Source organism: Choristoneura fumiferana, chromosome 12 (assembly GCF_025370935.1).
Source record: "Choristoneura fumiferana chromosome 12, NRCan_CFum_1, whole genome shotgun sequence".
NCBI lineage: Eukaryota > Metazoa > Arthropoda > Insecta > Lepidoptera > Tortricidae > Choristoneura > Choristoneura fumiferana.
Window position 1 is genome coordinate 10321340 of NC_133483.1, and position 21279 is coordinate 10342618.

The window sequence follows — 21279 nt, forward strand, 5'->3', positions numbered from 1 at the left end:
ATGGTAAGAGATCAGCACCACCCATAAACATCTGCAAAACCGGGGGTATTGCAGATGCGTTGCCAACCTAGACGCCTAAGATGGGATACCTCAAGTGCCAGTAATTTCACCGGCTGTCTTACTCCTTACGCCGAAACACAGCAGTGCAAGCACTGCTGGTTCACGGCAGGATTAGCAAACAAAATGGTGGTAGCTATCCGGGCGGAGCTTGCACAAGGACCTACCACCAGCCAGGCTGCTCAGTGCGCGAGTATACGTCCTCGTCACGTTCCGGTTGCTGCCGCACGTCAGACATGACGAGAATGACGTTTTTATGTTTTAAATATGTGGTTTTGGGTACTAGTCCCTAAGAACGGACTCCTTTAAAAAAATATATGTAACAAAAGAAAAACTAAAATTGGCGGGAGGGGTGACACTCTTTACCGGCCCGAATAATACCGACATGGAAATACCGACCCATCTATTGCTTACTTTCCAGTCTTAACAACAATTGTAATTGGAACTGTTTGCCTATCTTCTTCTTAATAAATTGTCTTCTCTTAACTAGGTTAGCTGGAAGAGATCCCTTTTTAGGGATAAGTTCGCCTTTGCTCTCCTTTTTGTGTATTTGTATTTCTTTCTATTTTATTTTTATGCGCATTTAAGAGTTTACATAATATGTACATAATAATAATATAATAATGATAATAATGTTTATTGACAAAAAGTAACATTGTTAATAGTTATAACATGAGATGTAGGGTGATTAGTCTAAATATATACGACACCCTGGTGTCTAAACTAGGCTGAGCCTGTGTCTTAGACACCAGTTTCTTCCTATGACATTACTAATTGGCGAATGCGATTATTAACTACCATAAATAGTGCAACAATAAATAACAGAAAATAAAAACAATTACGTAAAATTAGAAAAACATTGTGGGTATCAATATAATATAAATTAAAATAAGAGGGTAAGAAGCATTGAGTTCGAACCAACTGGCAAAACAGGTATGAGGTACAACCACTGAAAGTTAGAACTCAAAAATCTTGACATTAATTTAATTATAGTTTTTAAATTTATTCGAAGTGTGAATTCAAAAAGAGACTTCTCCGCTCCGCGAAACCTTCCACTATTTTCTGATTTAATTTAGTGGGTAGATTATACTTCAAACCTTTTTCCAATAATTTATTTTCACCGTCCGAAAATTCCACATTAGTAAGATTTTTAACACGAGGGTAGAAAGTATGACCGTTATTAGATTCCCGGTTATTATTGTTGAAAGAATAAAAACAATGTGATCGACGTCCCGTAAGCCAACGCAACTTTTTACATTGAGTTAAATACTTTTTATGAGCGTCCACTGAAGCAAATATTCGGGCTTTTTCATCCAAACAATCGAACTCAATTTAATTTTAAAAAATAATTAGAAGAAAAATTTTCGTTAAACTTTTTGGATTTGACAATTAATAGATTTAATAATAAACACCAATTCAAAATTTACCGAAAGGCCACGTACACAGATGCCGTGATACCAGCATCATCTAATCACCCGTGGCAGCATAAATTAGCAGCTTTTCGTTGTTATGTACATAGATTGTTAACTGTACCTCTTTCTAGGGAAGATTTTGATTTAGAGTTAAATACTATTTATCAGATAGCGTTGTCGAATGGTTATACTAAATCAATGGTCAATAGTTTGGTTCAGAGGAAGCAGGCACGGATAGTGAATAGCATGCTTTACGCCGTGTTACCATCGCAGTCTTCTAACAAATATAGGTGTAGCATTTCATACGTTGGTCGTTTGTTTGATTGAATTTGTGGTATTTTAAAATCAAACAATGTTAAGGTAGCCTTTAAGACTAACAACTCTTTGTACTCTATACTTTGTAACCACAAAGAGAAGGTAGATAAAGGAACTAGATCGGGTGTATACAAACTCACTTGTAATAACTGCAGTAAAGTATATGTTGGTCAGACAGGTCGCAGTTTTAATGCTAGATTTAAAGAGCATGTTTCGGCATATAGGAATGAGCATCCTGATAAGTCGAATTTTGCCAAACATTTGTTGGAACTAAATCATTCTTTATCGGACTCAAATTCGTATGAAGTGTTACATTATTGTGGCAAGGGGTTTCGTCTCGATGTTTTAGAATGCATGGAGATAATTAGATACATCAGTATGGGGTCTATTATTAATGAGCAGGTAAATTTAGTTTCATCTCCCTTGCTACGGCTTGGATCTAATTTCAGCAATGGTAGTTAATAAAACATGCCTTGACAGTAAATAAATAAAAATCAAGGTAGTTTTGAAGGACGGTTAAAAAGTTTATTAATAATTTGTGGGTAGTTTTGTTTTGTTTCATAAAACGTATGTGGGTACTTGGGGAGTTACAGTGACAAGTTAAAACGGTGGTTGTGGTTCGTTAGTCTAACAACTAGTAGCATGGTGTACGGTTGTGTCACTCTGAAGATGAGCTCTGGTTGAGTTCGAAACGCGTCATTGTAGTGTGGTGGTGGTGATAGATGGGTTTGTGTGATTTGTGTGTGTTCTTACAGTGTGGAGGTGGAGGAACTGCATGAACACGCATATTTTGCATAAGCTTAGCTATCGTAAGGTCGCGGGTGAGCAAGGAAATTATTTTAGTTCATTGATATGGACCTCCGCAAAGTAACGCCTGATTCAATAAATCAATTGCCTTGAATTTTGATTGACTTAATTTTTCTTCGAAACCTTTTTTCATTGGCAGACGAACTTCGTATTTTCCGTCAGATAACCTCCGTGTAGTAGCGGCATAGAGTTGTTCACAAAATTGTTCTTGTTCTGTTGCAGTAGTCTCGTCGTTATTGATCTCTTCCACTTCCCAATAGTTAGCAATATCTTCTATGTTGTTAATAACGACATTGCAGTTCAGGGTGGCGTTCACGTTGAGCTGTGGATACACATCGGCACTGGAAAACACCAACAGTACCTTCCATATCATGAAATAGCTAATGCACTAGGTGAAAAAGAATTAGTATTATCAATTTTATTTATCTGTAGTACATCCGAGTAAGTAAGGCAAAATAAAAAATATTTCCTTTTACAGGGCCAGAAAAAGCGAGTGCTCCCCCTGTTCCACGCCTTCACAACACTGTCTCCTATTTTAACGGGAAAGGCAAAAAAGTGCAATGGAGACATGGAACGCATTTCCTAATGCTACAGAAGGGTTTCTGGCAGCATATGAGGGAAGGACTAGCGAGGCTGTTGCGATTATTGAAAAGTTTGTCGTCATTTTATATGATAGGTAATAATGTGCATTTCAATCACACTATTAAAACATTAAATATTTTAGTACTTAGTTGATATTTTTTCGTTTTGTTTTAGATCCAGTTCATTTGCTACTGTAAATGAAGTCCGAAAGCATCTGCGTACCACCAACGAAAGCCGCTCTGTATCAGCATTTCCTGCATGTCTATGTATGGGGTCAGATTTCACCGACACAAAATCTTCCTGATCCATCTAATTGGGGATGGACCAAAGCCGGTGACAGCTGGCGACCTACTTGGACAGACTTACCAACCAGTAGCTGCTGGTGCATGCTTGGAAATGATTCGATGCAGATGCAAAAAGAGTTGCGGTGGTTTGAGGTGTAAGTGTTTCCAGCGGCAACTTAAGTGCACGGAATTGTGCGACTGCGGGGGGAAATGTACATAATAAACAAAATATTTATACCTAAGACAGTATTTTAAATATAAAAGTTTGTTTAATAACAAATCTCTATTTTACTTGCAATCGTCATTAGCTCAGTTATAAGTTTAAATAACCATACTTACTTGTTTGTATATATACTCGTATACATAGTACATAAAAGGTTATTGTAATTTAAAAGCATCACATTTACATTGTGCTTTATTCATCTAAATAGACTGTATTTAGTTGTACATGACCCTAGCAACCTATAAAAGTACTCTTTGTTGATGTTATTAATCTAATATTTCTTTAAATATGCCACTGCCGCGATGAGTATAATATTTTTTAAACGCAATTTTTATTAAATTGTTCCAATAAAGCTTATATTTTTGGAATCTGTATGAATGTGGCTTTCTTGACACATTTTTTTTGCCAATATCGGTATTCGTTCGAGATATATCGTTACAGCAAAAAAATTTTTTTTTCATGAAATTTCCAATTATCGGCCGTAATTATTATTTTTTGTATGTAAAGGTGTTTTTTTTTGTTTTGGATAATGATCGGCCATCTTTTATTTATCCGAAAATGATACTCAACTTGCCATAGTAGCAATAAATTAGCAGTTATTACGACCAACAGTACGCGCGGCGTAAGTAAACTTTACCCCCTCCCCCTCCCTCCCTGCAGGGTGGCTCCCACTGGCTCCCGGGCGTTTTCCACTCTGGTCCACCTAAGGAACAAGTGTGCCAAGTCTCATCCTTTAATGTCAAAAATATTGGTTCCCATACATTGAGTGGCCAAAAGTACCCCACTATAGTCAGCTACATTGAAAATGAAGACGTCAACAATGCTTAAATAATAGTACATTGTGTCTTCAGGACATAAGGAATTACGAACGAGAGTTTAATAGAATCCCGAAGTCGAAGACTGAGGGTTTACGAGTAATGAGTCGATGTTCATAATTATAGTGCCGCCCGTGCGACATACAATGTTTTTCATCCCATTTGCGAGTAAAATTGTATATTTGTAAAAGAAAAACTAATATTTTTTCAAAAATTGCCGACACCGCTGACTGCGCTCTTGGCAGTGCCAGCTCCCCGCCGCCTTCACCCTCCGCAGCATGTGCCCGACGTGCGCATGATCCTGCACCAGCGCGCGCAGCAGTATTAGTACGCGAATGACTCACTTACCGACCTTAACGTCAAGGGTTTTATTTGGGGGGTTGCAAGCAAAGTAGCCTGCATGTTACGACAATGTTTGCGAGCAAGTGTGATGAAATAGTACTTTGTGTCTTAAGGGAGGTAAATAAGGAATTACGCACGAGAGTCTATTAGAAGCCCGAAATTAAAGACTGAGGGCTTTAAGGAGTCGATGTTCGTAATTCTAGTACCACCCGTATTTGTTTGTATTGTTTGTTTGTTTCAAACATTGCCGATACCACTGACTGCGATCTGCGCTGGAACCAGGTTGATGTTATTTACCTCGACTTTCAAAACGCTTTTGACCGTGTGGACAATGACATCTTGCTTCTGAAATTAGGTGCGATGGGGATCACACCCAGACTTATTACTTTGTTCGCGAGCTATCTTTCAGGGCGGAAACAGTATGTTAAGTACGGTCCCTATGTCTCAGAGCCTTACCACACGCGCTCCGGTGTTAGCCAGGGATCCAACCTTGGACCGTTCCTTTTCGTCCTTGTCGTAAATGACTTGTCTCTCCAGGTCCACAATTTCTCTGCTGCTATTGTTCGCTGATGATGTGAATAAAGCCGGTTTATAGCCAAAAGGATTGTGATGAGTTGCAACGGGATATAGATGATGTATTTCGCTGTGTAGCTAATAGGCTCTTCTTCAATGCCGAAAAATGTGAAATGCTCAGCTTCACGCGTTCTACTGCCCCCCACGTAACATCATCGACGGTGTTCCCATAGTGCGTTCAGTGCGGGTCCGGGATTTGGGGGTTCTCTTCGGCACTGGCCTCACATTTCATGATCACATCGAAGCAGTGACTGATGCTGCATACAAGAGATTGGGGCTCCGCTAGTCGGGTACTGTATGCGGCTCTCGTGCGAAGTATACTTGAAACGAGTGCAGCGGTTTGGAGGCCACATGAGAATAAATATATTTATATGTTGGAACAAGTTAAAAATAAAATTTTAACAGCTTTATACACGAGGATACCTTTCTATTATCCCTACATGTACTCGTATCCTACTTTATTTCTGCAAGTATACTTTGGATACGACTCTCTACAATTGCGTCGACTGTTCTGATCAAATTTGTTATTGGAAAAATTAGAAACCAGATCAATTGCGTGGACCTTGTGTCAGTATTTGTCCGCTTTTTTGTCCCTGACCAATACATCCGCACGCGACGGCACCCGCTGCTGTCGGTGCCGCGGGGGCACTCGCGCTGCTCAACTCCGTGCTCGCAGCAGCGCCGCACCTCGACTTGTTTGCCAGTGCTCTAGGGCAGCTGATGACTGAGTGCAAGAGAGTGGCTGAAGGCCAGATGCCTGAGAGCTCTGTAGCTTAAATATTATTGTAATAATACATATAATGTACTTAGATTAAGATAATTTGTAAGTTTGTGCTGTTTTGGCTTTAGCTGTTAAGGTAGGGATTTGTAATGGTTATATAAATAAATAAATTAAGGTCGAGGGTTTTATTTGGGGGGGTTGGACGCAAGGTAGCCTGCATGTTACGACACTGTTTACGAGCAAGTGTGATGAAATAGTAGATTGTACAACAAGAGCATAAAACGAGCCATTTTACCCAAGACGTTCATATAGCCACCCGAGCCGATACGGCGAGGGTGGATAGACACGTCGAGGGGAAAATGGATTTAATGCTCGAGTTTTACACTGCTTTTCACTTCGATGGCGAGGAAATGAAATAGCAACAGTGAAAACAATTGTTCACTCACTACGTAAATTTTATTTTTCATGCATTACTATATAATTATATTTTTTTTAGTTTTAGTGATTTATTTTGATTGATTTTTAGTTTTATATAAATAAAAAATGTATTAAAAAATATAAAGAAACTTCTTTGGTTGTGGCTGTTGACACCTAATTACCTTGGTCTTAGACGAAGATTTTTTTTTATGCACTAGTGCATAAAAAGTCATTTTATGTCGCCTAGATCCAGCATAAACACCAACTTTACGAGCATGAGAAGTAAAAAAATCGTTTAACTAGATAATATTTGGTACTTACGCAATAATTTATAAAACGTGTTTAACAAAATCTAAATACATATCCTTAATATGAACCGAACCGATGAATAAAATTTGCTACTTGTGGATTTCGGAATCAGAAAGTGTAATGTTTTGACCCTTCCAGAAACTCGAGTTTCATCCCATTCGGACGGAACCTAAAAAAATACCGCCCCGCCGGCACCGCCTTATTTATCTGCGCGAGTTTTAGACAGAGAAATGTAATTTTGTAAGTAATTATCTTTTAAATTGCCCAGTAAATTATCTTAATATTTTTGGGGTACATTTAAAAAATGCTGTATTAGATATTGCTTTCGACGATCAAACTTATTTAAACATTGAATTAAGTTATATACATTAGGTACTATTCAAATGAAATTGAAACATTCACGGCTATTAAAATTAGATATATTTGCTACGGGATGGAAACCATGATTACTTCCCGATATTTTGACGCAACTACCAGCGTCACGATAATGAGTGACAGCGTTGTGGGCGTCGATATATCGGGAGCTTATTACGTAATCACGGTCTATGTCCCCTAGCAATTAAAGGGAGTAAGAAATATAAAAAAATATTCATGTCTTTTCTGCACGTTTGCAGAATCTGCAAGGGTGATGAATTTTTTATGGATATTGTTTATCCACGTCTTCCCAGCACGTAGGTACACTGTAAAAATAGAAAAACTCTAAGTTTACTCTATTTTTTTATGTAAGACGGAGAAAACAAGCATGTGGGTCATCTGATGGTTTTGTATAGTTGCATTTTTGATGTGTTGTGTTGTGAGACGTCAGAAAGATATGTTACTTAAATATAAGTCGTCACAACACAGTGCGTCAGACAAATAGGTATATTATGGTGCTCCCACGTTGGCAATGACATGTTATATAACGTTATAAAATACGATAACATTGTCTAACACTTTATAACTTTTTTTACAACTTGTTAGATATTTTAAACGCTCAACACAGGTATAAAAATGTTATATAACACAATAGAATAAATAAATTACAGGTTTTTATTTGTTGTATACAATTTTACAAGTTATATAATAATGTATAACATTTGTTACAATTTTTTAAACAATCTTATAAAACATTTGTTTTATACATCACTGTATAGCAGCAGTGTGGGGGCACCATAAGCTATTTTAAACAATGAGCTTAAAAATGTACCAACGTGTCTTTATAGATATATTTTGTTTTCGTGTTTTGAGTTTTCTCATCATGAATTTCTGCATTTCGTTTCCTGACATGATATTCGTCTGATGTGACGTTTCGTTTTGCATCAGAATAGTATCGGTTTTATAATATATTTGTTACGGTGAGAGATTTCATTGTGCTCCCACACTGGTGTTATAAAGTGCTGTATTTGTTTTATAACATTGGATCACAAATGTTATACATTGTTATCATGTTATATAACTTTAAAAATGTTATACAAAAAACGAAAATCTCTAATTTGTTTTATGGTGTTATATATAACATTTACCACCAATATGAGAGCGTTTAAAACGTCTAACAAGTTGTAATAAAAGTTATAAAGTGTTAGACAATGTTATTATAATTTATAACGTTATATAACATTTATAAGTCAACATGGGAGCACTATTAGGCACAACTTATTACATTTGGCAAATTTAAAAACTATTTTTGTGCGAAAAAAGATACTTACCCATAAGTTTTCTGCCCATTTGCAGGACCAACCTGCAAGAATGACGTTTTTTCTATGGATATGTTTATCCATGTCAAAAGGCATCATCTGGGTTGCAAAAATTGCTACCGGTACACAGCGGTAGAGGCCATAGTAATTGGGATATTACCGTCAACGCGTTTGGGGCGATTTCATTATAAAAACGTACTACTTTTAGTATCTATGATAGTTAGCATGGTGGACGTTCTCAATGCCTTATAGGTACCTAGCATTATTTCGATAAGTCGTATTAAATGGTAGCATAAGATAAATTTCATGTTACGTAAATATTGTACGACACAATATAATTTCGTTATTTCGTTGTGTAAGCGATTAAAACGATTTCCTGCCATTGTCTGCGCCATTGTACTATTGTGGGTAACAACAAAAGACTCTTTTCAATGAAGCCTTCGGATGTAGGCAAAAGGTACTTTAGGATTCGATGTTGGGATCGCCTTCAGCAAAATATGCGACAAAAATAAATGATAAATTTATGTTACCTAGTGAGCTATTTGCGGTTCTTTCATAAGATTGCTAAAGATTCGCTTCCGTTGTATGTTTTACTGGTTAGGCACAAAATTTAGGACTATTTAAAGCATTTTCGGAAGAGAACCACTGTTTTTAGATTTAAAATATTACCCAAACATTGTAAATTTCAATACCCTTACTGAGTTGTACTTGTACAGTCGAGTTCATAAACTTCTGAGCAAAACATTTGATCAAAAATCTGAACACTATTTTATATGTTTGATCAAATTTTTGCTCACTAGTTTATGAACTCGACTGTACCTACTACTGTAACATTGTACGTACTGTGCAGTTTTTTTAAATAAATAATAAGTACATCTTCGGTCTGATCTGCACTTACCGTAGCGGAGAGCTTCGTAAAATAAAATACTTATTAACAAAAAAAATAAACCGTCAAAAAAACTTTTTTATTTAACCTTAATCTGAGTAGTAGTTTGAAGTCGGTGCCTCAACACGAGCCTGGAGGAGTGATACTTCCCACTCACTCCTGATTGCTAGTGCAAAAAAAAGAGCTAATTAATAATTTTCTCCGTTTTTGAAGTTTGTTAAAAAAGTGTCATCCATTTGAACATCCTTACTTTACTTTCCTCAAACCTACTTTGTAACATATTTATTGAATTCGCATCCAAAACTCATAAAAAACCAATGACATGACGCCACCTAGATGTACCTTGCATTCGATATTTCAAACAGTGAACCACGCTCAGCGCAAAATGAGAACGCGCCCGTAGCTGTCGGGTGGAGTGGCGTCGTCCGCTTTATTAAAACCGCGCCGCTCCGAGCCAAGAAAGGAGAAATGTAGCACTAAGCGCGCGGAAGCTTAAGCTAGATGTGGCTTGGAATATGAGACGGAAGAGAATGTAGACATAGTTCTTTAAAATTGAAATCGTATAAAATGATACTGTACTGGATAACTCACGTCACGTCTTAAATCGAGTTTATTGTTTCGGGCTAATTCGTAGCCTTTCTTCCTAGGAGCAACGCGACTCGGCGGCTGCTACAACACGCGCACTGCACAACACAAACGTAAAATGAAACATGTCGAGCTAAACTCGATTTAAGACGTGAGTTATCCGGTAAAATATCACTTAATATGAGCGAGTCTCACGGTAGTTTCATGTTCAAAATTGAAATTAAAATCATTTATTTATTTATTACCCATACCCATGGGCCCTTACCCATTTATTAAAGATCAAAAAGACAACACGTTATATTACAGGTCTTAGTGCTTAAAAGTAACAGGTAAGCAAAACAATTATTTAAACTTATAATTAAAAACTATACTTACAGCTGACTTTTATATAAAACGTTTCACATATAGGTACGCATTACTCTTCCTTTCTATCACCGTCCAGTCCATACATCAGCAAACACATCACACTCAAAGTTTAGTACTTATTTGAATATTTTCAGTACATGTAGAGCACGGCATAATAGGTATGATGGAAGTACACCTTGTGCGTTTAAAAAAAGCTAGCCAAGACCGAATCAGCTTTGTACAGTCACCAGTACCAATATCTGACACAACAAGCGTGCATTAATATCTGATACGACTCTTTTTCTAGGGCCGTAAGGACGTGTCAGATATTTTTGCACGCTCCGCTGTGGCAGATATTAATGCTGGTGACTCTACACCGAAACCGACCGACCAAAAAAAAAACGCTGAAAATGCTACATTTTGTAACTCTGCTTTTAATTATGATGTCAATGATTATGAGTTCAATGATTTTAATGACAAACGTTACTCATTAAGTAAACACAAAAAAATACCCCGAAAACTATCAAAATCATACTACGGACATACCGGCACTGAAACACGAATAGAGAAAAACCTCTAAAAAAAAGAATAAACGAGAAAGATTCTCGCCGTTCTTTTTTTCTCGTTACATCTAGTCATTTTAACCTCCTTGTCCTAGCCTGTCTCTATCCGGTGGACGATTTCCCGCACGTTGAGTTTAATAAAATACGGAACAAGTTTTATCATGTTATTGTAGTTCTTTTCGCGTCGCTCCCCCGTGACGTACTTCGATTTCGCTTAGTCTTAGGTTATTCTTAGTTTGAGCAATCTATCATACCTACGTTGAACGTGTTGACTTAGTTTTTGTTGCTCTTCAAGAAAATGGTCAGGCTGTTACGAAATTAAAGGCTAGAAAAAGAAAATATCAATGTTCATGACGACAACGATACGGCAACTTCTTGTTCCACGTAGTTTTTTGAAACATTGAAAGAAAGAAAAAAAACTATTATTGCTGACGACCAGCAGAAAAAAAAATGGGTACCCGATATTCAAAAGCCTAGTAGATTCACACAACTGTCAGAGTGTGTTAGATAAGCTTAGGCCGCCCTATCCTGTCAGTGCATACTAAAATAAAAGTAATTTAGTTATAAATATGTAAGTACTCTTCAAAATAATATAACAATAAATAAGTACCGCATTTGTTTGTTCTTGATTTAATTCCTGTAACTCGGTCATGGTTTCCCGTATCTTTTTTAATATAACCTTCCCTTCAATTTATTTTTTGTATTGATATAACGTATTAAATAAATACCAAAACTCAAAGTCACTCAGAGGGCTATGGAGAGGGCTATGCTCGGGGTTTCTCTGCGGGATAGAATTAGAAATGATGATATCCGCAGTAGAACTAAGGTTACCGACATAGCCCGAAGAATTGCGAAACTAAAGTGGCAGTGGGCGGGGCACATTGCTCGCAGGACTGATGGCCGATGGGGCCAGAAGGTTCTCGAATGGCGTCCGCGGACCGGGAGACGAGCTGTCGGTAGGCCTCCAACAAGATGGAGCGACGGCTTGGTTAAGATCGCGGGATCGCGGTGGATGCGGAAAGCACAAGACCGGTCTGAGTGGAGAGCCTTGGGGGAGGCCTATGTCCAGCAGTGGACGTCTTTCGGCTGACATGATGATGATGATGATTAAATAAATCGTATCTGAATTATTTATTTTGATTAAAAACAACATCATCCAAATCCCGTGAATTTTGTTGTTTTAATAGAAATTCAATACCCCATATTTTCGTTACAGCGCGTCCGATTACACATTTAATTATTCAAAATCAAATCCCGAATGCGAAGTTCCGAATCGGGATAATGGGGATGACATGGGTTGCAGAAGCTGTCAAATCAATTTCTAATTTATAAGAGGAAAATCGATTAAAATCCGACCTGCGGCTTATGTCGAACGTATTAATTATGGAAACTTTATACGCAGTATACTTTTGATAATTAAATAATTATAATATTTCCTCGGCGTACTATTCTCTTTTACACTTATTTTTTTATGGGATGGTGTTTCAAAAGTCTAATTGCTTTCTTATGTCATGTACCTACATATAATCAAAAATATAGTGACATTTAAGCCGTGGTGGCCTAGTGGTTTGACTTAGCCCCTCAAGCAATAGGTCGTGAGTTCGAAAAATTTAACTGTTTTGTGAAGTTTCTATCCGCACTGGGCTCGCGTGGGAACTACAGCTCAAGCCGCGTCATTCTCGGAAGAGGCATGTGCCCTGCAGTGGGACGTATGTATATAAGCGAGATGATGATGATTTAACAGTCATAAGAAATAAAACGAAAACATATCCTTAAAGTAGGGTAGAGAGGGGCACATTGAGCAATTTTGTACTTATCACTCATTTCATGATGGTTTGCATTAGAAATATGATAGGTACCATGCTTTGTTTGCTGTTAGGAAATTTATCTGGGAATAAATAATTTCTGACTGCTTTTTCTGCTCTATAGTTTAGCAGGAAAATTATCTTATGTGACTAAAGTCCATGCAGCATGCGGCGAACGACTTAGTGTAATTGACGCTTGTAGTTAAACATTTCCTGTGCCACTTCGGCAATACTTTGCTATTTCTTATTACTTAATGGCATAAAATAGCTTCAAAACTTGGTGAGTTTTGAGACGATATTTTACCAGGTGTTGAAAAAAAAACTTTATATTTTTACGTCACTTAAATTTAAAACGTTTCCAAATCCAACGAACAACATTTGACATCGGAACTGAAGAGGTTAAAGAAGGTTAAGGACTTAAAGGCACTGTCGCATACATTCGACGTTCGAGTACCATTAGTAACACCCTGAGCGATCGCGAATAGAAGTTAAACACTAAACGCTTTGGAGGGAAGCCATAACACTCGAATATCACTTAGGTGAGAGAACCACGGATAATGCGCTTGTAGTGACACTGCGTAAGGGGCGTCTTTTGTTTTGCCGACGAATAGATTGCTCACAATCGAAACGTCCTACAATGGCACAAATTATGATATTTATTTATGATAAATTTTAGTTACAATACATCACAATGACTCTATTGAACACCACAGTACCTAGTAAGCAGTACAGAAAACAGAGGTACATAGAGAAAATTTTCCAAGGGTAGCAATAGATATTTGCCAATAAAATACCAAAATGTGCGCTTAATTACGTTTTGATGTAACAATAATTATTAATACAATCCTGTTTGCTGACGGTACTTTACTACACAAATTCATCGGATTTCCACACACATACAAAAAATCTAGTCAATCCTACCACTGAAAGCGAACCAAAATAAAATTGGCAGAAAATCCTGTAAAATTATATACGCAAAACATATTACAATAGCTCGGCATCGTGACAATGCAAAAAAACCGTTTAATATTCTTCTGATTCTTCTTCTTCGTGTATTTAATTTTTTTCTTACATAAAGTACAACCTTCTTTGATTAGATCAATGATTCCTTTCCCATGTTTACGTATTCTTTCATGAAAAAGTGTATGCTCCTTTCACCCACAATATTTCGTGTCTAGTAAAGAGCCTTCGAGGTACTGAATAAATAATCAAAACCACTAATATTTGTTTGGAATTTTCGCACAGTAAATATTTTCTGATGCCTTTTTTCACATATCTGTATTAAATTCGATTATGCCTCACTGTTTTTATAACTCAATGAAATATTTGGTTTAGTTATCCTGCAAATATTGTGAAAATTTTTGATCATGGGTGACTTATCCGAAAAAGGAATCGTCGAGATAAAACTGACACATCCGCGAAGATACAGCATTGATTTAAAATCGCCAAACACAAGTAGGCTTTTCCTTGTCGCTCTTACGATGGTGTCCAACACCAGCAATATAGCACTCACATGATAACACACAAAAACATAAAGTAAGTAGCTTATAGCTTTTCGTTATACGTCATTGTGCATACCAATACATATGTATACTAGGTATGTAGTAATTATAAGTCGGTGTGCAAAGTTATCATATATATAATTTATCTTCAAAAAGCAGACAAATCTTTTGTGTGTCTATGCTACTTAAAATTATATACTAAGAAATCTTTTTACACACTTCCTTAAAAATCAGTAGTTACCAAAATAAAGTTTTCATGCGGTACGATCGCGAAGCGAAACATCACATCGATGTTTATGGATTTCAATGACACATTGTAAAGTGATCATTACATAATACGATAATACTAAATTAAACAAATAACTCATCTTTTTGCTTCACAACAATACTGGTAAACGTATAAAAATGGTACAATGAAAAAACTCATTCAGTTTGGGACTCAAACGATTCTCGTTGGAAATAATTTGGACAATGAATTCCAGTTGAAAATACGCCATAGCTGGAACAAATGGTGATCTACCTGAACGATTTTTGCTGACCAATTTATGTGTACGCCTTTTTTGCTGACGGGAAAAAAAGCTGCGGCATTTTGCGGAGGAAATCGGCCATTGTTATTTTACAAATAATGAGGTCCGTCGAACTTGGATTTCTACATTTAAATCATTGATTATGTTATCTTGTTAGTTAAGGATTTTTATCTTCTTCGAACCCCAATTAATTTTGATTTATTGTTGTTAATTATTCTGTTATAACAATGAGATCCAACTTATTAAGTAGTACTTTCACAAATTCAACGGGCAAATTTATATCCTAGCCATGTACACGACATTTTGCATAGTGTTACAAATTTTCCGACAAGGTAAAAGCATAGTTTGAAAATGCCGAAGGTGCTCTTCAAGACAAAGTATTTGGTGAAAACGCAAATACGTCATATTGATAGCAGGTATTTTCACTTTTTCAGGAGTGTTTTTAGAATGTTTAGTGCTAACTGACGTCGTAAGATAAAACAAAATTTCGAATCCTGGATTGTCAGTTAACGTTACATGACGTCATTTGCGCGTTGAATTTACATTTGAAAAAAAAACTCTAAAACCTTGACCTTTTTTAACACAAAGTAAAAGGTTGGTTTGTAAATGTTTAATTTTGTTCGTTTCCCGTATCCCTCGAATAACAGTAGCCGGTTTCCCGTGAGGTTCATATAAACATCGGTACACCTCAATGAAGGATAGCCCAAGCGCATGACGTACTTAGCCGTCCAATTTCAGGTCGCTGCTCAAGAAAGTTTGAACTTAAAATTGGTTTTTGGAGTCTTTTTGTATTTTGCTGGTCTATTTTTCTGGTTTTTCTGTGCATCTATGTTTCATTTCGTATTTTCGATAAACTTTGAACTTCGTTTGTACTTCGCTTCTCTATTCGTCAGGCTGCTTATGTAACATGCATGCTCTTGTGGATTGGCCACTATTCCTGGTAGTCCAATCTTCACAGAAAGTGACGCAACTATTAAATATTCATTCAAAAGAAGATTATTCAAGACCTGAGTGAGTGAGTGAGCAATTTAAATATGCATATATATAGTCCTTCACATCGGTTTCGATAACGACGACCCTGACTAACTAAAACAGTTTATTTTATAAAATTTAAGTACACTAGAAACACATTTTCTAGCGTGTGCCCAAAATGTGGCTTGCTAAACCGAACAAATGAATAAATGTAATAGAAGATTGTGAAAAAATAATAGTGTACATGAAACTACCGTGAGACTCACTCATATTAAATAATGACCCGGATAACTCACGTCTTAAATCGAGTTTAGCTCGACATGTTTCGGGCTAATCCGTAGCCCTTCGTCTTCGGAGCAACGCGACTCAGCGGCTGCTGCAACACGCGCACTGCGCGCCGCCGCTCTGCTCGCGCGACTACCCGACGAAACTGACACCGGCACACAACTACCCGCGTTTTCATCATCATTACAACTGTCAAATGTAGGGTAGCACACAACACTAACAATATCGCTCTGTAAAGGTACGTTCACACACACCGATGACGCAGCACGAGTATTTAACACCGTTTTCCAACTCGGAGGTACCGTCCAACCACTATCCCGGTTGAAATTCGGCCGACGACTAATCTCGATGGCTTCACGCACTTTCCGCGGAATGAAAAATTTCTCTCTCGCAAGAACAGATACCTTATCAAATCTGATATAGTGCGTCGAATCCGAGTTCATTGAGTGCTCGGCCACAGCAGACCCCTTGTCGTCCTGTTTCCTCATACTGCGTATGTGCTCCGATACCCTTGTGGAAACGTTTCGTCCAGTCTCTCCAATATAGCTCTTGCCACAGGCACAGGGAATCATATATACCCGGGGCCACTCAGGGGCTCCTTATCCTTCGGCGAACGTACCAACTGTCTGAGCTGCATATGAGGACAGAAAATCGACTTGATGCTATATCTTCGGCGTAACAAGTGTCCGATTTTATCCGTCACCCCTTTATAAACGGTAAATATACCGGAACCCTCTCAGCTCCCACCGGCCTATGACGAGTCGACACGTTCACCACACGGTTGCACTGCCTCCAGTTGTACCATTGCTTTCCAAAACCCGTCTCACGTGACTCAGTTCACGATCCACAAATTTTGGATCACAAATATTCAAGGCTCGATTTATCAACGTTCTAGGCAAAGAAGACAAATGACAAGGATGGTGGTGTGAATCTGCCCTCAAGTATCGATCCGTATGAGTTGGCTTACGATAAACTGTAGTTTCCAATTTACCACAGGGTCCCCGCATAACCAAAACATCTAAAACGGCAACTGCCCATCATTCTCAATCTCCACCGTGAACTTAACCTTATCGTGCAAAGTGTTAAGGTAGTCCGAAAACTGCGACAAACTATCCCTGGACACAATCGCAAAAACGTCATCCACGTACCGCCACCAATATCTGGGAACAACGGGAGCGTTGTTTAAAGCTCTTCCCTCCAACCACTCCATAAAATATTGGCGGTGACCGGAGCAATCGGTGAACCCATGGCCACTCCATCAACTTGCAAAAAGTAATCACCGCGCCAAACCAAATAGCCGCTCTTCAAACACAACTCAATTCCCTCCATATACGCGGTAGGTAAATCAGTGACACATAATAGGTCAGATATAATCTTTAAAGTCTCGTCTACCGGCACATTGGTGAAAAGAGAAGTAACGTCAAAGCTAACCATCAGTTCATCCTCACGCATATGGACATCATTCAACAAGGCAACGAAGTGTTTTGAATCTCTAATAAAACTCGACGACTTCCCCGTAAACCCCAATAGCACAGACGACAGGTAACGGGCTAGCTTATACGTCGGCGAATCAATTTGACTCACTATGGGTCTCAGAGGCCAATTCGTTTTGTGTATTTTTGGCAAGCCATAGATTTTCGGCGTAGTAGGGTTCTGTGGACGCAGCTTTGCAACTAAATTCTTGTCGGGTAGACTCTGCAAAAACTTGTTTACCTTGGTCGTCACTCTGGCAGTTGGATTATAAGCCACTTTTTTGTAAGTACCCTCATCAGCAAGTAATTGACAAATTTTGTCCTGATATACCAAAGTGTCGACGATAACCGTTGCATTACCTTATCCGCTGGTAACACCAACACATCCGAATTATTACGCAACTCACGCAACGCCCTCAGCTCCCCGCATGGTATGTTGGATTTCGGTAGACGAGCCCTACGTAATAAAGAAGCGATGTCTTGTCTCATACACTCAGCATCCACGGAAGGAATCCTGTTCCTGTTCCTGTTCGAATTTCAACCGGGATAGTGGTTGGACGGTACCTCCGAGTTGGAAAACGGTGTTAAATACTCGTGCTGCGTCATCGGTGTGTGTGAACGTACCTTTACAGAGCGATATTGTTAGTGTTGTGTGCTACCCTACATTTGACAGTTGTAATGATGATGAAAACGCGGGTAGTTGTGTGCCGGTGTCAGTTTCGTCGGGTAGTCGCGCGAGCAGAGCGGCGGCGCGCAGTGCGCGTGTTGCAGCAGCCGCTGAGTCGCGTTGCTCCGAAGACGAAGGGCTACGGATTAGCCCGAAACATGTCGAGCTAAACTCGATTTAAGACGTGAGTTATCCGGGTCATTATATTTAATATAAAATAATAGTGTCTTTGTAATGTAAACTTCATTTTATTTTGGGTTATCACGGTAAAAACATATGACATGTTACATTAGCAAATGCTACCATCTTTTGTCACGTTTCGAAGATTTAAAAAGTTATTTGCTTTTTTAATGGATCACGTACTGGGGGCATTACACTCGAAACTGCAAGAACGGCTTTGGAGCCCATTTAGTGGGTTTAAAGTTTAAAAGTCGAGTTACACTTGCGCGATTAAAACTTTTTTGACGTTGCTTGCATGCCTAATGTGAGCAATGAAGATTTGTTTGCCATTTTAGTTTGCTTGGACGTTTGAGACGGCTAAAATATTTGTAATGCTCGGTTCTTAAACATGTAATACTTAAAGAAAATATTTGGTGAGAAATTCATAATTATTGTAAAGAGGTAAATTTTCATCACTAAGCGTTCTTGTGATCCTTTATAAGCGTTACATTATTTTCCATTATAAAAATATACAAGCATCCTTGTCTTACACTCATACGAGTAGACAGCATTTTTATAATGTTTTAAACTTTCATGATTTTCAATCATAACTACCACAACCAGGACTTGGCATGCTAATAAAATGGCAACACGACAAGAAAAAAAAATGATTTATACTCAAACTAATAACAGCCTATAGCAATCAAGTTTAATTGTAAATCTTGCCTCAACTAATAAATAAGCCTTGAAGTTTAAATATAAAATCGTGCTTGTAACAAGCGTGGAATATTGAATTCATGAGTTAATACAATCGAATTGTAATTTTAACACAAAAATCCCAAGGGAAATTGGGAGTCCGTGCATTGCCACAAAGCTTGGTCGCAGATAATATCATAATTCAATTATTTGATGAAAGTAAGGGTCTGATATGAAAAGGATTATTCAAATGCTGAATGAGTATGTAAAGGTAATTGATTCAGGAGGGGTCAGGCTCTTCAGAGGGTTTGAATCAGAACATGGTGGATTGCTAGAATAATCATTACTTAGTTTCAGATGAGCGAGTCTGAATGACAAAAGATACATAATGGTGTTTTTGAACGCTTATGTTTATAACAATTAAGCACATATTTTCTGGTGCCATTAGGTTGTATTTTATGTGATACTAATTTGAGTACGAATAATTATCATAATCATAGTCCTAAACCTATTATAATTTTCAACATTATAGCGCGGCAACACTTTTCGAATGTCGGGCCGCTCGGACTGGACGAATCCTTCGTCGCGCCCAGCAGCCAATCACGGCTAAGTTTGTAGTGTACCGCGCGTGGATGCACCAATAAGGCCGCTTGTAGACGTTCGTTGTTTTCACCGGACAACGGACCGTTTTTTGCAGTGTTTTATGGCTTCGTCGCCGGACAAGTATCCGGTGCATGTACATACATTCATTGTAAGCCATACAACACCGCAAGTCCGGAAAAAAACGGTCCGCTGTCCGTTGAAAACAACCGACGTCTACAAGCGGCCTAATACGTTCCCTAACTACGTAGAAATTTCAGTTCTTCATCCGAATGTGTCAATGACAAAAACCGAACCGAAAAACCGAATTTGGCAAAACCGTCTCTGAAGTCAATGGTTTTTTGCTGACCACAATAAAAAAAATGTTAAAGAGCCTTAATTTATGTAATTACAGCGCACTAGCGTATCTTTTTAATCGCCACAAAAAATCATTATCCCGAAAAAAGAATTGACTTAGATAATTTCGCGGAAAGCGTCATAAAGTGATAAACTTCACAGTGATACACTGTCATAAAGTAACAACAGTTTTAATCGTCTTTCTATTTCCTTCTCTTGATAAAGAAACTTTAAATTAAGCACTCTTCTGTGCTCGAGCACAGTAGAACAAGTGTTCCGAAGCCTGGCAGCCTCGTGAGAGTCCAAAGGCATTGTGGTCGGTGCCAGAAGATTAATAAATCTTCGATTTGCCGACGACATCGTCCTTTTCTCCTGTTCTGCACTCAAACTTAAGACAATGTTAAAAAAATCTTCTCCTTCTTCTTCTTTTCTTTTGTACAGTCAAGGGCAAAGATATCGACACGGCCAAAGTTGCAAAAATATAACATTAAGGCCGTGTATACATATTTTTGCAACTTTGGCCGTGTCGATATCTTTGCCCTTGACTGTACAATAAAGAGTTTACATACCTACATTCATACTTAGATCTAAGCTCTGCAAGCCTTCAGGTTGGTTTAAAGATGAATCGGTCAGAGACAAGGGTAATGACCAACAGCACGAGACGACAGGTCGAGGTAGACGGGCAGTCTATACAATATGTCGACGAGTATATGTATTTGGGCCAATTAGTATCTTTCAGCCACAGGCAGGACAAAGAAGTCGAAAGACGGATCCAAAATGCGTGGAAGAGCTATTGGTCTATGAAGTAGCTGCTGAAAGGTGACCTTCCTTTAGCCCTGAAGCGAAGACTTGTCGATGTATGTATACAGCCTGTCCTAACTTACGGTGCCCAAACATGATCACTTACAGAGTCACAGAAAACTAAACTGAAGGTTTGTCAAAGAGCTATGGAGCGGAGCATGCTTGGAGTGGGAAGGATTGACCGAATCCGGATCACGGTACTGCGTTCCAAAATACGCATTGTCGATGTCGGTATAAAGACTGCCAGGTCGAAGTGGGACTGGGCTGGCCACGTCAACCGAATGCATGTGGATGCCGCCGCAGTGGTGCGGTGAGCTAAAAATGCCACTGAGTGGATGCCACAAGACGGATGGCGACGAAACACTTGAGCACTATTACTACTACTACCTACACTTTATGCGGTGTTACTCTAACGGCAACAAACTGGGTCACCGATGACCTGAGGATAAAATTTAGATATGGAGAGAGAACGTAGTGCCTTGGCAGTTAGAGGGAATATGTTGGCCCGCCGGTTTGCGATGTGTAATAAGGAAGCTAAAATTATCTTA

General features: G+C 38.4%; 1 protein-coding gene across 1 annotated transcript in view; it reads right to left on the reverse strand.

The window, feature by feature from the left end:
• Positions 1-220: 220 nt before the first annotated feature.
• Positions 221-21279, reverse strand: part of LOC141433631 (tripeptidyl-peptidase 2-like) — a 34033-nt gene continuing 12974 nt past the window's right edge. The window contains exons 9-13 of the mRNA XM_074095736.1: positions 6009-6182; positions 5294-5403; positions 5081-5182; positions 2680-2913; positions 221-346 (exon numbers count right to left, since the gene is read on the reverse strand). Of these exons, the coding sequence (XP_073951837.1) occupies positions 221-346; positions 2680-2913; positions 5081-5182; positions 5294-5403; positions 6009-6182 (746 nt within the window). The remainder of the gene's footprint in view (positions 347-2679; positions 2914-5080; positions 5183-5293; positions 5404-6008; positions 6183-21279) is intronic.